Genomic DNA, 16,480 nt, shown 5'->3' on the forward strand with positions numbered 1-16,480 from the left:
CGGTTAAGGTATATTATCTTGTTTTTAATTGCTATTTAAATTTAATTAATGCTGATACGATAGAAAGTGAACTTAGTTGGCTGATAGTTTTTTCTACAAATATAAAATATGATTAATTTCATTAAAACATGAATTTGTCGGGAGACTGGGCAATCTGGCAAAGTACGTCTTACCAGATTTTAATTACGGATACCCAGATTCATATTTCATCATTATCTATTTTAAGACAGCAACGCTGGAGATATTATTCTCCTGATACGTAGAGTCCATAATTTGGACGTTAGTCCGGAAAATTGATAGACCGTTTTCGTTTAGTGTAGTCAGCTGACAACCAATATCTGTTAAATTTTAATATTAAATACGTTTTATTTATTATTTGATAGCTATGTTACTGAATGAACAATATGATCCTAGAGAAGCAGATCACAACCCAAAAATGCAGTCCAGTTTTCCATCCAACGTTCCAACTACGTACCGAAGCTATTATCTGCACAACGATACGACAACGCCAAATAACTTTCCAATGTTAGATTCAACGGTATACGATACGGCAGATTACGACAGTGTTCATGCAGAGAACGCCTCTTCCTACGATTATTACAACTGCATTGCCTCCGACGGAAACATGTCTTATTTAAATGTTTCTTGCGAGACGATCCTGAACTATAGCATACCCTTATATGGCTATTGCACTCCGGCGCTGCTACTTGTCACTCTAACTGCTAATTCATTGATTGTTATAGTTTTGAGTAAACGAAGCATGGTTTCTCCAACAAATTGCGTCCTTATGGGTAAGTTTGTAGCATATTTGTATCAGAACGGTTATCTAAAGAAAGTTACAAAAAAGAAAACAGTGTTATTAGCCCATAACATTTCAACGATTGGTAAATGTATATTAAAATTTCAATATTTTCAATTCTGACTACTCGGAATTGTATTCTCAAACAGTGTTACTCGAATGTTAAATATTTATGCGCCGTTTTTTTGTTCACCCTTTCAGCAATGGCGCTATGTGATATGTTTACCTTACTGTTTCCTGCACCAGGTTTAATGTACATGTACACTTTTGGTAACCACTACAAACCTCTCTCGTTGACTATCTCATGTTACGTTTGGAATGCCCTAAACGAAGTAAGTGTATTATTCCGCAATGTACGATATACCAAAACTATTAAATATACTTAGGCCACCTGTTTTTGACACATCAAATTTAACTAAAGTTTGAAGTTTAAATACTTATTATGGTCCATGACGGTTCGAGATACTTGGCATATCGTTTTATAAAATTTGATACATAAAATTATGAAAAAAAATCTAAACTTGACCAATATATGATTAGGCGAGTTCTTTAATTCATAGAAGCATTTTTCACTTTTTGTCTTATTTTTGCAAATAAGACGGGAAACTGTTGTAGCAAAATGAAAACATCTGCCGTAGAGAGGTTATAAGTTTTGGTTGTTATGATCTATCCAGACCTCTCGGTGGTACTGGCACATTATGTGTATTGCCTTCCAAGAAGAAATTTAACAGTTGGTAATTTTGAATAAACAACTTTTTTGTGTGTCCGTGCTTCATAACCGAGACCCTTATCGAGCATTGAAGACACCCCGGAACGAATCGCGAATATTTGAGAGTTTACTGTATTTTATCTTCAGTGTCCTTTGTTTGTAGTTTAAGTAGATGACTCATGGATTTGCATTGCATTTATTAGTTGTTGAACTATTCCTAATTATCTGGTCGAAAATTTGAAAACTGATTGTTATAGCTCTTATTAGCTGTACAGATTTTTTTATATTGTATTTGTTTGATATATTGAAAAAAATTAGAAAACTTTATAAGAATTGACCTTATAATTGATAATTGTAAAGGCGTTATTGAAACGATAAATTTTCTTATGGAGGTATTAATCGTGTACTATCGGATTTTTTTTTCGTTCAGTATCCTAAAACTTTGAAGAAAAATCAATATCGTTTTCAATTCTCGTTGATCGAAATATCGAAAAAAAAATCCTTATTTCCAAAATATTTCAATTTGGAAGTAAGCTTTTTATGGTTATATTTACCATAATTTTGAAACAATATAAGCTATATTATCCTTCATTTCAGATCCTGCCAGCGATGTGCCATACGGCTTCAGTTTGGCTAACATTAGCCTTAGCTGTACAGAGGTGATATTTTGCTAACAACAACTAAAACTTTCTTCGAACTTTATATTAGCCTTATTTGAACTAAAAGCTCGGTTTTTCCAATCCTACAGATATTTCTACGTATGCCATGCTCCAACAGCGCGAACATGGTGTACTATACCAAGAGTGAAAAAATGTATTGCTTACATATGCATAGCCGCTCTGCTGCATCAAAGTACAAGATTCTTCGACAAGTGAGTAAACTTTCAGGCATTACTAAAAAAATATACATGCATTTTATTGATAGAACAATACAATGTAACAAAAATTGACCATTGCTCACTTGTGTTAACTTTTAAGCTGTGTCGAATCGTAATAATAATAATCATAACTACTAAATAAAATAACTGAATAATTTTTTAAATTGAGCAAAATAATTATAATATATCTTATATATATATATTATATATTTTCAGATCATACTCACTTGTTACGATAGAGTGGAACGGAAGCCAGACGAACGTATGCCACATAGAAACAGCTGACTGGATTCACGAGTACATTAGTGAAGACTTCTATTATACGTTCTACTTTTCTTTTCGAATAATTTTCGTACATCTAACACCATGCGCCAGTTTAGTAGCCCTTAATGTGCTACTTTTTCGTGCGATGAAACAGGCGCAGAAAAAACGAGAACGGCTGTTTAAGGAAAACAAGAAACGGGAATGCAAACGATTACGTGATTCCAACTGCACTACGCTTATGTTAATTGTCGTTGTCTCAGTTTTTCTACTAGTAGAAATACCTCTCGGTGTGATAACGGCAATGCATATCATATCATCACTGATCTACGAGTTCCTTGATTACTACGTCGCAAATCTATTCATTTTGTTCGGGAACTTTTTTCTTATAGTTAGTTACCCCATTAACTTTGCCATCTACTGCGGTATGTCGCGCCAGTTTCGAGAAACCTTTAAAGAAATCTTCATAAAATCTCGCCAACAACCGGGAACGAAGACAGACTACGAGTCCTCAAAGTACTCATTAGTTAACGGTCCAAGAACATTTACAAATGAGACTGTGTTATAACCGTCGATCGACAATTTATATGGAATAAAACACGTGTTAAGTGACCCCTTCTACTATGACATTGGTGGCGTCAAAATAACTGTTTTTACCATAAGCAGTTTCACTACAGCTTTAGGTTAATGAATAAAACTCATTTCGTTTACAAATACCTATTTTTCCAAAATATGTAGTGGTTACAAAAATACCATTCCGAATTTTCTTATAAAGATAAAACAAAGTAAGTAATTACTAAAGGGTGTTCTCTTTTCCATGCAATTTCTCTAGCCATTTGAACGTTTTTTCATAATATACGGTTTTTAAGTCCAATGTTACGTTGTCATGTAAGAATTTATATAAGAAGAATACAACTAGCGCCTCAGCTGTTGGTTCTCGTGGCCTTTTTTTACGAGATGAATCAATGTAATTGCTGTTGGTCGTAGCAAACCAGAACCGGAAGCCATTACTTACTGCAAAAACAATTCATTGCCTGCCAGAAATGTTTATACGAATCACCGAAACTCCGTTAAGACAGTAGTGTGGATTGGAATAACGGATGAAGGAAAACATTGCCATTATTTATGGCATTATTTAGGCAGGTTTTGTGTACCGCTTGATGTTATCGTTTGATCATGCTCGATTCTGAAAATTACAGTGAGCCCAAAAAGTATTCGTCTAGACGAATATTTGTTGGAAAGACCCGATTTAAAAGCCTAGTAGGCGCACAAAAAAAAATTCCGAAGGTCAGATTGAGTGTGATAATGGCCAAGGCGCTATCATTGTTTGATAAAATAAAAAAATAGAAAAACTTAACAGTAAAATAAATTAAAAACTAAAAAGCTGATATTTTGCTAGCGCAAAAAGTGTTCGTCTAGTTGGAAATTGACCGGCTTCCTGTGGGCTTTTCTGAATCTAATTGATGGCGCATCACGCAAGTGACGTGATATTTCAATTTGAGTGAAATCTAGCATACCACGGTCTGGAATTAACGTGTTAAGCGCTCTCTTAGTCCTGTGGAACTGACAGAGTCTTTTTTTGTAGGGAAACCAGGTTATAATGGCCGACAGTACATCCCGTTTCTTAAAATAATATGGTCAGTTCGCGTTATTGAAATCTTTTGTTTAGGAGGTATCGGGAAATGAACAAAAATTTGGCAAAAGGCTTTGTTTTACCACTCTTTATACATTGTTTTCTATCGCCAAGGAATGGTTCAACATGCAAGCACTGCTCACTACTGACCGTCGATGGCCTATGACGAATTATCGACTTAACGGAATGCAGTGCAAATGGACGTAGCACTTAATGTGTTAATTTGGAATGTCCAGTTAGTTCACATCATAGGTCAAAAGGCGTCAGAGGTAACCTTTGAAGAGAAAAACTAATCGTTCGATTGCATAATGCATGCAAGTCTACCAACGAGCTAGCAAAACTTGTGGCCAGTTCTTGATTTGAAGCTCAATCGGTAATTTATCGATTCTCCAACTCAAAAACATTCGGTAATAACCAACGAAAAGGTCGGCCACGAGCTTTAACCACATAAAAAATGCAATACTGAGATGCAAACAAATAATCTTGTTCCAACGGTGAAATATGGTGAGAGTTCCGTCATGGTTTGGAGGTGCATGAGTGCAGCAAGAGTGGTGCAGTTGCACTTCATTGATGGGGTAATGGATCACAAAACCTATGTTCAAATTTTGAAAAACAGTTGTATAAAAAGCGCCGAGAAGTTAGGATTTCATGGAAGATTCCTATTCCAACAAGATAACGAGCTTAAGCACACAGCCGTAAATACCAAGTTGGGGCTTCGTTATAATGTCCCAAAACAACTCCATTCGCTTCCCACAGAATCCAGATATGAACCTGATAGAACATCTATGGAAGATTTTAAATGATTACCTTCGAAAACGGACAATCTCTAACAAGGATGAGTTGAAAGGCGCCTTACAAGCAGAATGGGACCGCATACCGCCTACCGTCTTGACAAATTTGGTCAATTCCATGCCACGTAGACTTAAAAGTGTCATTGAAGCAAAGGGATACCCTAAAAAATATTATATCCTTACACAGTAAGCTGGTTGCCTCAAAAATAGGACAACAATCCGAAGTAGACGAATACTTTTTGCGTTCATTATAAATACTTTTTTTGTAATATTGCGCCATGGCCACCAGTGTTGTTAAGTTGTACTAGCAAATTTTATTGATATATACGAATTGACCAAACCTCTACCGACTATGGCCGTTTAAACGCATGTTTTGAGCCTACATCGCTCCAAAATATGGGGTTTTCAAGAAATTTTCGTCTAGACGAATACTTTGTGGGCTCACTGTATATCTACCTGAAAGTGTATCGAGTGGGGTAATGATATTGGTTGAATGAAACAAAATATGTCTAAGACTGATTTACATAGTATTTTACAATATAATCGTAATATCACCACCTCAAAATTATGCCATGATTTCACAACGAAGCAGTTCTTCAACAACAAACTTCGAGATTGAAACATGAAAAACATTACTTTGATGCATTTCTGATGGCTGTAGATATGAGTTCTTAGATTCAGTATTTATTTTTAATATTTTGAGAACGATTAGGGAAATAGTCATAGAAATATGAAACAGTCCGCGCAGTAAGGGGTCCGCGACAACCTAGCGGTAGCGCCGGCTCGACGGCGTGGGTTCGAATCCCAACCGAGACCGGACCCTCCCCTGTACGAGAGGACTGACTATCCACGTACAAATAGGGTAAAATGTTGTGTAAGTCCTTAACGGGGCAGCCATGACCAACAAGATCGTTACGTCAAGAAGAAGAAGAAGATGAAACAGTATCTTTAGATGTTCTATACTGTGCCGCGAGTGAAATTGAAATTTATTTATGTACGACAGTGGAGCCCAGTCGAAGACGCAGTCACTGAAATGTCAACATGTCTCAGTGAGCACAAACGTAAACGAAGCGTAAGACCCCATGGCAATTTGTGAACGTTTTAAATCAATGAGTAAGACCACAGATGTTTCAAAAAGGCGGACCAGGAATAGGTAGCTCCGAAGCAGAACTCCACGAAGTTATCGAAAAGGATGGCTACCAAACCCAAAGTGCCGAAACAGTCCGTCGAAGCAGTCACCGGCCTTGAGGATAGCAGCGATCAATAAGTAAATAGTCCCTTCTCTTTGTGGCACAATGGTTTTAGTTGTATAACTTCAGCAATAATCCTTTGCAGGGCTACCAATGAGCTTTAAAAGAGCTATTACTGTTTATTTTTTGCAGGGTTTATGACAATCGGACAGTACAGGCACGATTTAAGAGAACTAACACAAGTTTGACTACCTCATGGAACTGATTACATATGTATTATAAAACTGATTACATATGATGTATAGCCCATAATATGTATGCTATGCAGCATGCTATTGCTAAGAGGTCTCCATTCGCGTTTTTAGACGGCTCAGATTTTGTCTTGGGCCCAGCGGGGAAGGGTGTCTAGATAAAGTCCGATTTTGCTTAAACTTTGTTGATTTTTCATTCGAATAAACCCAGTACAAGATTGATATAGTTGCCTATGGATTGAATGAAGAGTTGTTTTGATGTTACTTCCTCTATCGCTTCGAGTTCGATGGTAAAATCGGAAAATATATATGTACCTGCTTACGTTGCATTCGTTAAGTCCATAATCAAATTTCAATATTGGACCCTTCAACTAAATTAACGGAAAGTGCCAGAATAATACCGGATGGATGAACGATGTTCAGTGGATGTTTTAAAGCTGACATGTGAAGAGTACGTACGAGAGTCTGATTCGAATGTAAGTCGTCTAATTACTCGATCAAAAGTGCTGTGGTTTTTAAATCCTTAGGTTCCCCAAAACTTTGTCGTCCGTCATTCCGCACAACGGTTTGCACACGGTTAAAAGTTCGGTGGTTATTAATTCAGATCGGGTGTTTCGTCTGAACGTTGGGTGATTAGTCTTAGTTTTAAGTTAGTCAAATTATCTTTATAATATACATAACTATTTTTTACCATTTCCTGCTTGAGCTGACAGGCTTTTGCCAAGCGGGAACAGGTTGATAGGACGTTGGGGTCCTTATTGCACATGACGAATCAGAAAGTAGTTTACGCCTTTTGGCTCCATCCACTCTCCTACAAGGTGTCCTCACGAGGGGACCTTCAGATCTGGAGGTGTATGCTTCACCATGTTCTGCGCAGGTGTCAGCACTTGGTAAACTTGGTATCACAACACTGAGATTTGTCCAAAGACGATGTTCCTGCACATACGCGCACGCACTTTGTTCCTCAAAACTGCACGCCTATCATTATTGTACGAGCTATGGATATCAACTTAACTGGTGCCATCAGCAACACATGCACTATACCAGGGGTCGGCAAAGTGCTAAAAACCCATCCCAATTTTTATCGGATTTGTTCACGACGTCAGGTTTATTTTCTTCCCAAAAATGAAGATGATAATTGCCGGTCTTGGTGGCCAAGACACAGGATGGACAGAGAGTAAAATTACAGCTAGCTGTTGCTTAAGTAGGAGTTTTCTAAATGAAATAGGCGAGCGAAACATTTAAATTTTTAGTTTGTTTATTTCACTTCTTCTTCTTCTTCTTTCGATATGCGAGTCGGGGTATATCCTCCTACGCTAAGTCGCACAATTTGTTCCCTTAAGGACCGGCTATAATAGCCATATGTCCACCCGCCGTCCACGGGAGGGATAATTCCTTCCGTTGTCAGGACACAAAAACTCGTGGTCCGCTTGATTGATTCAAACAGCACGAGATGTGCGGCAGCTAGGATTTGTCTGACCTGAGCTCCAGCTCGGCGTCACCACGCGGTCGTGCCTAAGATAACCTTACTTTTCCGCTAACCCTTTCAGGAATCTGGTGCACTGCTAACCATCCGCTCTGATGCGACGCCGAACTGGAACTGTTTATTTCACTTAAGCTGGGGATAGACGGATGCAATATTTCACTGCAATGAAATAAAATTTGACATTCGCGATTGCGGTTACAACTTGTTGCCATCCGGTGTTTTGATAGTGCTCGAGCCATCTGCCGTACTGATGTTTTACTTTGCACCAAATGTCAAATTCTCTTCCGATGCAGCAAGTAAACATAGAAGATACAAGTTTAGCTTTTACTCCGAATGCGGTACATGATTCGTTGTCCGCGTATATTGTTGTGGTCAGGAAAATTGTTCGTTGCCGGCGGCAAATTTTCCCGTGTAAGTACTTCCTTTCTGTACCAACAGCAGAACCACCGCGTACCGATGGAAACCGGAACGGTTCCGCCGATTGTTGTGATTCTCGGATCTACCGGCACCGGCAAAACAAAGCTATCGCTACAGCTAGCGGCCCAGTACGGCGGGGAGGTGATAAGTGCCGACTCGATGCAGGTATACAAAGGGCTGGACATTGTCACAGCGAAAGCAACGAAAGCGGAACAGCAGCAAGCCACGCACCACCTGCTTGACGTCGTCACACCGGACCAAGTGTTTACGGTGACCCACTTTAGGGAGAAGGCACTGCCGATAATCGATCGGCTGCTAGAGGAGAACCGGATGCCGATTGTCGTCGGTGGCACAAACTACTACATCGAGAGCATTCTCTGGAAGGTTTTAATTAGCGACGGGGTACAGCGGGAACGACCTCGAAAGCGGCGCATTTCGCCGGACTCCGCTCCTTCCACCATAAAGCCGAGCGGTGGTGCAGCACCGAGCGAATTGGAAGCGCTTGTGAGCCAGCTTCCGACCATGCAGGGCTCGGCGGACGCTTTGGAGAGCTACGATTCGGTTCTGCTTCACCAAGCCCTGAAGCGTGTTGATCCAGAGGCGGCTAATCGGCTCCATCCAAATAACAAGCGGAAGATACTCCGCGCGCTGGAGGTGTACGTTGAATCTGGAGGACGGTGCACCATAAGCCAGAAATTGAAAGATCAGCGAACAGCACCGGGTGCCTGCAGTTTGGGTGGTCCTCTACGATACCACAACGTTGTGATATTGTGGCTTCAGTGCAACCAGCAACCACTCAACGAACGGTTAGATACGCGGGTGGACGGAATGGTTGCGCAAGGACTACTGCCTGAGATCCGGGCTTTCTATGAAAGCTACGTCCAACCGTACGATAACTGTGACTACCACCGAGGCATTCTGCAGAGTATCGGTTTCAAGGAGTTCGTGAAATACCTGCAGCAGTACGATGCCGACAAAGATCGAGAGCTGATGAAGTACCTCGCCACCGGGCAGGAAACTGATATCGTACAGCCCAATCCGGACGGCTTGAGCCTGCTAAACGATTGCCTCGCCTACTTGAAGCTTGTCACGCGGCGCTACTCTCGCCGGCAGCTGCAGTGGATCAACAACCGGTTTCTTTGTGACTCCGATCGAGAGGTGCCACCAATCTACGCCCTTGATACCAGCGATGTATCTCTCTGGATACCGAAAGTGCTGGACAGAGCGAGGACCATCGTAGACGCAGTTATGGCCGGACGCGAGCCACCGTACCCGTGTGTACCAAAGATTGTGAATCCACGCGATCGCTTGCAGGAAGAGAAAACGTTCCGCTGCGAATCCTGCCAGCGAGTCATCATAGGCGAATTTCAATGGCGCATCCATATGCGTTCGAAGAAGCACCAGAAAAGGGCAAAATCAGTTCGCGAGCAGCAGTTGTAGTAAAGCAGTTAATAATGATTACATAATTATGTAAGTTCCTGTACAAACCATTAATAAGACGGTCGTTATCCCAAAGAAAACGGATTAGAAAATTTTGATTGTTTTGATTTTAGTTTGAACAAATATCGCACAGGGGTTTGCAATGAAACCCAAGGCAAAACGGTATACAAAGAGAGACTTGACTTTAGCAAAAGCAAAACGTTGATTTGATAAATTCGAACCTTGTCTTAAATGAATAAAATAAACGTAAGCCAAGATAGTTTCAGTTGAATCGTCATATCGCTCGCATATATTCATGTACAATTGCGCCTCGAGTTTCCTGCTACCGTTAAAAATGTTCTTTTTTACCTTACCGGGCTAATAACATGTGAAAGGGGGTATAAAAAGAGGTTGATAGTGAAAGTTGTGTCGTCTTATTTATCAATATATATTTAAAATTATATCCTATCCCACCTTCACCTCAGTACACCTGTCCGTTGGCGAGACTATTTCATTGCTATTACCCTTATCTTGCCTGGTCTTTATTTTCTTTTTCACCCTCGGAAAATGGGTGCCTGTCCGGTGACGATCAACGGCATAAAGCGTGGACTTGTCCTTCTTATAGGTCTTTTTTAAAGTTTATTCTTCAATAATTTGTTCCTTCTGCACCATTGCCATTTTTGTTCTCTATTGTTGACTATTACCTTGTATATAGCAAAATAGACTGCTAAAATAATCGTCCGAAAATATATATTTATGTATATATATTTTTTTATATACTTTTTTGCTCCTAATTCTAATAGCAATAGGGGAAGGTCAATTTTAGTATCCGTTAACATGCGTTATTGTGTAACATGGTCATTAAAAATTTTCGTGTCCATTATTTCATTTTGTAACTATCACTTATTGTTCTACTCACTTATCGTATCATTTAATGTTCAGAGCAGCATCCCTTGCAGTGCACTGCACCTGCAGTGTTTGCAGCACTTGTTTTTAACTACATAGCTCATACTGCTTTCTAAAAGCACTGTATTTCGTGATTATTTTATTCATCTTTTTGTACGGCCAAAACCTATCTGCTAAACCACCAACGATGGTGGTGGACACAATGGCGCTGACACCGGAATTTGCAACATAGAATTAATACTAGCTACCAAATATCCATGTACAAATAGAACTTATATACACAAAATCTTTCGTCATAATTATCAACATGGTCGTCAAAGTCGTGCATCACGAAGGTTCCGTAGAAAGAGGGAAACAAAAATTAATCCTACTAGAATAAAAGTGGGCAAAAAGCATGTGCGTGTGTGCGTTTGGACAAAACGGATGTAAACATCTTTACAGATTGAGGAGTATGCATTGTATATATATGCTTAGTTCATCCACTTCTTGCAATTCGGTGCGCCACACATACACGAAATCTTGTGGGCATCGTCCTCAATGTCGAACTTGTAGTCGTAGGACAGCTCCTCTCCTCGATTGATGCGCCGTTTCGCGAATATGATGATACGTAGCTCACGATCGACTTCGACCGTTTCTGTGACACAATTTGGATTGCACGAATGGTTGATGTATCGCGCCAGCCCTCCACTGAGCGTTGCGTCGACGACACGCTCCTCATCTAGCCGGAACATGTAGATACCACGGTTCTGTGGGGGGAAAAAATCACACACACATCATTGGTGGGTCAAGAGTTATAAGAGCTCTCGGGCTTCGCTTTCCCTTCCGTGCTTACCTTTGCCTCGTACTGCTTTTCACGCAATTCGGACACCTCGGTGCGGATCACCTCTCCAATGTACTCGATCACCATGGTATGCTTCTCCAGGTCGCGTGCTGCGTACAGCCCAAGGCCCTGTATTTTTGACCGGGCTAGGAATACGTTGTTGCGCCACTCCTGCTTCATCTTCTTGTACTGGGAGCTCTTCGAGTGCACAAACTGCTTGCTGTACGGGCAGGCAACTTCTCCGGCTGGCGAGCTGGTCGGCACGAACGTTGGTCGCTGGCTGGCCGAACCGGTTCGCTGGGTGTGCGGTTTTTTCCACGACAGCGTGTGCTTCAGCTTTGCCTCCGTTCGGGCGGCCCCGGACGGATTGATAGCCAACGGGAGCTCGAGCAGCGGATTGCGTCCGTACTTGAAGCGATAGTCTGTGAGTGTTTCGATGCCGGGCAGGCTCTCGAGGATGCGCACCACGGCCGGTTCGGTCAGCCCGAAGAGATCCTCACCGGTGACATAGCGCGGGAAGAGCTGAACGATGTGGCAGTTTTTGCGCAGCTGCGCCATCTCCTCTAGGATTCGATGCCAGACGGCCTTCGGTGTGGCGTCGCGTAATTCTATGTCTGGCTCAGCCGTTTCCTGGACAAGTACGCGAAACTCGGGCCGTCCGCTGACATCTGCGATCGAGCAGATGTATCGGCACCGTTTGTTCGGATGGCGCATAGACCAATAGAAACGAATCTGTGGGGAACAGAGTAATGATGCAAATTAGAACTGAATAGTTTATATATGCGTGACGAAGTTTTGCAGTACATTTCTTATATCGAAGAAGATTGCGTACCAATGTTCAGACAAATCCGACAGCAGTGGGAAACGTTTTATGTTAGGTATCAGAAGACCACATATTAGCGAACGTAACCATGTCGAACTAAGAGAGCAATAGAGCAGCCACGGTTTTTCTATCTCGCGCTGAATTTTGAATAAAATCAATCACCAACATCAATCAGTCAGATCGAAGGCGTCTTTTTTATACGGTATCTGAATCCATAAAACCCCAAAACAAACTGATCACCAATCTCATAGTTCGCTGATGATTTCAAAAATACCCTATCGGAGCTTATCGGTATCATTTTTCAAAAATGCCACGATGGGCTAAACTGTGCTGCTTCAGTCAGTTTTTTCTAAGTTAAAGGAGGAATTCGATATGTATAAGTCTGCTTTATCCATATAAATACACTGTAATCTTTTTCGACACTTTTACCGGCTAACTGCTTTACACTTGCGCGAAATAAAATTACGGTGGTTTACCGTAAAGTTTTGTTAAAGTTTACTGCCAAAATTCATCACGCGCCCTGTAGAACGAATCTAGTAAGGATAATACTTACGATCTTGTATCCAATCGGGTAGATGTAGTTGGGTGTATGGAAGTTTTGCAACTGATGAGGCAACAGTTGACCCACGTTTAGGAAGATCAAACTGCCCACCCGTAGCAAGTTGCTCGACTCCGAGTGATGCATCACGGACGCTACCTGGCGGCTTTCGTCCCGATCGACATACACTCGCCGCTGCACGCTGAGTGTCGTCAGCTCCGAGTCCTTCTCCGTTTTCGGTGCGTGTGTCTGGCACATGGTGGTTTTGTTCTTGTAAAACACACAGCTATCCTTCATCGCGCAGCTCAGATGGTACACGTTGGCGCAGCGCGTCTTGAAGCACTTGATTGTCGCGCCGAGATTGTTGCAAAACGCACACACCGAGGTTAGGCTCTGCTGGAGCGCGTTCTCCAGGTTCATCAAGGCGCCGTTCACCGTTTCGTACACCCCGTCGGACCAGAGGGCACAGTTGAGGTGCACCCACTTGTCGACATCGTAGTTCAGCAGCCGCGAAGGACCGTCCGCCACGCCGTCTCCAACCGTGTGGCAGAAGATGCAGCGCCGGGTGTCGTCTGGCATCTTCGGCGACGGAGTCACGGTGATGCTCATGCGGAACAACGTCTCAGTGATTTCCTTCTCGGTCGGCTTCTTGAAGCGCTGCACGGGGAAGCAGTTCGGACTGTACGTCTTGTACCGGACGCCCCGCACCTGCTTGGCAGGTGGCGCTCCAACAAGCACGTCCCGCTCTGGAGCACCGTCGTCCGGGTGTTTCTTTTTGCGCTCTCCGCTCAGCGATGCGTCCGTCGTGGATGAGTTTTGTGAGGCGACTTCCTCCATCTCTACGTCCTCTAGAATTTCCTGCTTGATTTCTACACCGCTGACAGCCGTGGACTTTCGGCTCGCACCGGGAGGACCTTCCCCGCTTCCTGTGGGGACCACGGTTTGTTCGGTGGTTCGTGTGGTGTTTCCTTCCTCGTCCAGGACGTTTGTGGGACGCCACTTGAATTGTCGATAGCACTGCTCGCCGCAGAAGTACAGCTCTTCAGATTCCAACTCCTGACCACTAGCAGCAGCCGATCCATTGGATAGCAAAGGAAACTCGGAGGCCTGTGCGATGATGATACTGTTCAGGATGACCACATCACAATGCCGGCAGAAGCGGGCCGATCCGTTCAGGATGGTTTGAATGTCGATCGAGGTGCCTTCCTTTCCGTCGCGCCCCTTGGTGCGATACAGTCCCAGTTTTTGGCTGGTGGGAGACATCGTTCGTTCCACTATCTGGTACGTCGTCGGTGGAGGAATGTCCAGTATGTTTGCCAGGTCACGTAAGACGCCGAAAATGTCCTCGGCAGCGGAGGAGGTAAGTGTCAACGTGACCGTCACATTGCTCGTGTCCTTCAGAGGAGTCGGTGGACCGAACCGTGACCTGATGCCGCCGATCACAGTGTCCTTACCGCCTTCGTTCTCCTTGTTGCTTTCGTTTGAGCCGAACACCCCATTCGGACGGCCACCTTCAGCCGACAACGTCATACCCTTCCGCAGCCGTATCGGAATGGGCGCCAGGATCGGTATGACTGGGGACATTTGCCTATAGACGGTTACCTGATCGTCCTCGGCCGGTTCTTCCTTGATCAAGCGCAAGCCGGGAAAGCAGATGGGTGATTCCCAGCGTATGCACTCGGGGCTAGAGGTGCTGATAATGGTGTCGGGCGAATCGAGATCCCGGTCGCGCACAAACTCATACCGATGACGCTCCTCCGTTTCGAATTTGATCGGTGCAAACTCCTGATCGTAGAAGCCACGCTGTGTCGACGTCGGTACCGGCTCTGGTGGCGGGTCTTTCACACCGAACGGTTTCGTGTTGTAAAAGTCTGCTACAGACGGTAGCTGCGCACTGCCGTAGCTTCCCGTCAGGTCACCGGATGCTATCGAGTAGCCCTTTAGGTTGGTGAACTTGGCCAGATCGCCCGTGCCAAACACGGGGCATACGCCGTAGTTTCGGGGCAATTGGGGTTCGAGGATTTGCATAGGTGGCAGCTGACGCAGCTGTGCCATCAGGTTGTCGATGCAAGTGTCGTAGTCTTCCTCCACTTTTACCGACTTTTTCGGCTTCTTCTTCGCCTGACTGTGTGACTGGTTGTCTTTGTTCGACTGAATTTGCATTTGGCGCCTGTTTTTCTGATACTCTCGACGCTTTTTCTTCTTTAGCTCGAGAGCAATTTCGGCTGCCGTTTTCTCAGGTACTTCCGGTGGAACCGAACCGGCAGGAGCAGCATCCTGCGTCTGTCCCTCCTTGTTTGGAGGAGTTGCAATGGCAGTGCTAGTGGAGGAGGTGCCAGCCATTGGATCACCGCCACCGGGAGCTGCTGGAGACGATTTCATCGTCAACGGTGTCGGAGGTCCCATTGTTGAGGGTGTCGTTATCGTGCTCGACATAGTGGTTGTCGTAGCGACCGATGGCGACTGCTGTTGCCCGCCAGGTGTCTGATCGGATTCTTTGCCTTCAACCGGAGTGCCCGAGCGGGGAGTAACCGAAGCAGGTCTGGAGGTAGACTGCTGCTGGGGTGTTGTGGGTCGTGATCCCGGAGCCGATGTGGTCGTAGAATCATTCGCAATCACCGGACTTGGGGCGAATCGTTTCGAATCGGGTTCTCCTACAGTGTTCTTCGATGTTACCGTCACACTGATGCCACCCGCCGTTTGCAGTGGGGTTGTTGTGGCAGTCGACGCTTGAGCTGTTGTTTGCGGTGATTGGTTTGCGATGATTTCTCGCTTGATTATGGTTATGTTGGTCTCACCAATGGTGCCGCCTACCGGCCCAATCGCATTCGGATTTGTGGCCTGCTGCTGCTGTTGCTGCTGTTGTAGCTGCTGGATGGTGAGCTGTTGCTGTTGTTGTGGGGGTTTTGTGGCTACCATCGGGAGCTGGGAGCCACTGGACGTCACCGGCTGAGGAGTTTGGATCTGGGTCACGGTAATCGAGCCGGATTCAACCTGTACCGTTGCGCCTTGTGCAATGGTAGTGCTAGCATTTGGGAATCCGGCTGCTGCTGCTGCTGCCGCTTGTAACATTTCCTCCTTCTTGATACTTGCGGCAAGCATGTTGGCAGCTAGGTTCGGTGTCGGATGGCTCGACGATATACCGGCCGGTTTCGACACGAACGACGTTTCCCGCGATATCAGCTTCGGTTTCGTTGTTTCAACTGGCGTAACAACTGCAGAAGTAGAAGAGGCCACGGCTGTCACGGTAGCCATAGCAGTTGACGATCCTGCTGATGAGGCTGCGATGGGCGTCGAAGGCGTTGTTACCATTGATGACGACGACGTCAATGAGGAGGACGGCGTAGCGATTGATGCGGACGTGGCCGTGGATGTAATGGCAGCCGCAATCGATTGAGTGCTGATGATCTGTATGGCTGGCGGGTTCGCCGAGGGAGGAATCACTGGTCGGGCAAGCTGTGCCTCGAGCGAACTAACCACTCCCAAGCTGGGAGCTCGCTGGTTGGTTATCAAACTCGGCACAGCACGACCGATCGGTGACGGGGCTGGCGATGACACTG

General features: G+C 44.1%; 3 protein-coding genes across 4 annotated transcripts in view; 2 read left to right on the forward strand and 1 right to left on the reverse strand.

The window, feature by feature from the left end:
* Positions 1-436: 436 nt before the first annotated feature.
* LOC131268331 (sex peptide receptor) lies at positions 437-3,214 on the forward strand. Its single transcript, XM_058270808.1, has 6 exons — positions 437-791; positions 1,001-1,131; positions 2,106-2,167; positions 2,257-2,379; positions 2,602-2,636; positions 2,925-3,214. Exons 1-6 carry the CDS (start codon positions 437-439, stop codon positions 3,212-3,214), a joined length of 996 nt encoding a protein of 331 aa, XP_058126791.1.
* A 5,081-nt stretch (positions 3,215-8,295) lies between these two features.
* On the forward strand, positions 8,296-10,131 carry LOC131259338 (tRNA dimethylallyltransferase). Of its 2 annotated transcripts, XM_058260805.1 has the most exons (2): positions 8,296-8,918; positions 8,964-10,131. In XM_058260805.1, the coding sequence occupies exons 1-2, from the start codon at positions 8,331-8,333 to the stop codon at positions 9,852-9,854; spliced, it is 1,479 nt and encodes a 492-aa protein (XP_058116788.1). In that variant the 5' UTR covers positions 8,296-8,330; the 3' UTR covers positions 9,855-10,131. The 2 variants fall into 2 exon arrangements, with proteins under 2 accessions (XP_058116788.1, XP_058116786.1); XM_058260803.1 differs by having other exon boundaries at positions 8,296-10,131.
* Positions 10,132-10,263: 132 nt separating this feature from the next.
* LOC131268347 (histone-lysine N-methyltransferase 2D-like) overlaps positions 10,264-16,480 on the reverse strand; it is a 33,439-nt gene continuing 27,222 nt past the window's right edge. Inside the window, exons 18-20 of the mRNA XM_058270810.1 lie at positions 12,936-16,477; positions 11,572-12,291; positions 10,264-11,485 (exon numbers count right to left, since the gene is read on the reverse strand). Coding sequence (XP_058126793.1) covers positions 11,210-11,485; positions 11,572-12,291; positions 12,936-16,477 — 4,538 coding nt within the window. The 3' untranslated portion in view covers positions 10,264-11,209. The remainder of the gene's footprint in view (positions 11,486-11,571; positions 12,292-12,935; positions 16,478-16,480) is intronic.

This window comes from Anopheles coustani, chromosome 3, assembly GCF_943734705.1.
Source record: "Anopheles coustani chromosome 3, idAnoCousDA_361_x.2, whole genome shotgun sequence".
NCBI lineage: Eukaryota > Metazoa > Arthropoda > Insecta > Diptera > Culicidae > Anopheles > Anopheles coustani.

Bases quoted from the DNA above. Each gene is read 5' to 3' on its own strand.
- LOC131268331 (XM_058270808.1), top strand. From the start codon at position 437: ATGCAGTCCAGTTTTCCATCCAACGTTCCAACTACGTACCGAAGCTAT. The intron at 2,380-2,601 runs GTGAGTAAACTT...ATATATTTTCAG, and splicing joins AGTACAAGATTCTTCGACAA to ATCATACTCACTTGTTACGA. The intron at 2,637-2,924 runs GCCAGACGAACG...TTCTACTAGTAG, and splicing joins TACGATAGAGTGGAACGGAA to AAATACCTCTCGGTGTGATA.
- LOC131259338 (XM_058260803.1), top strand. From the start codon at position 8,331: ATGCGGTACATGATTCGTTGTCCGCGTATATTGTTGTGGTCAGGAAAA.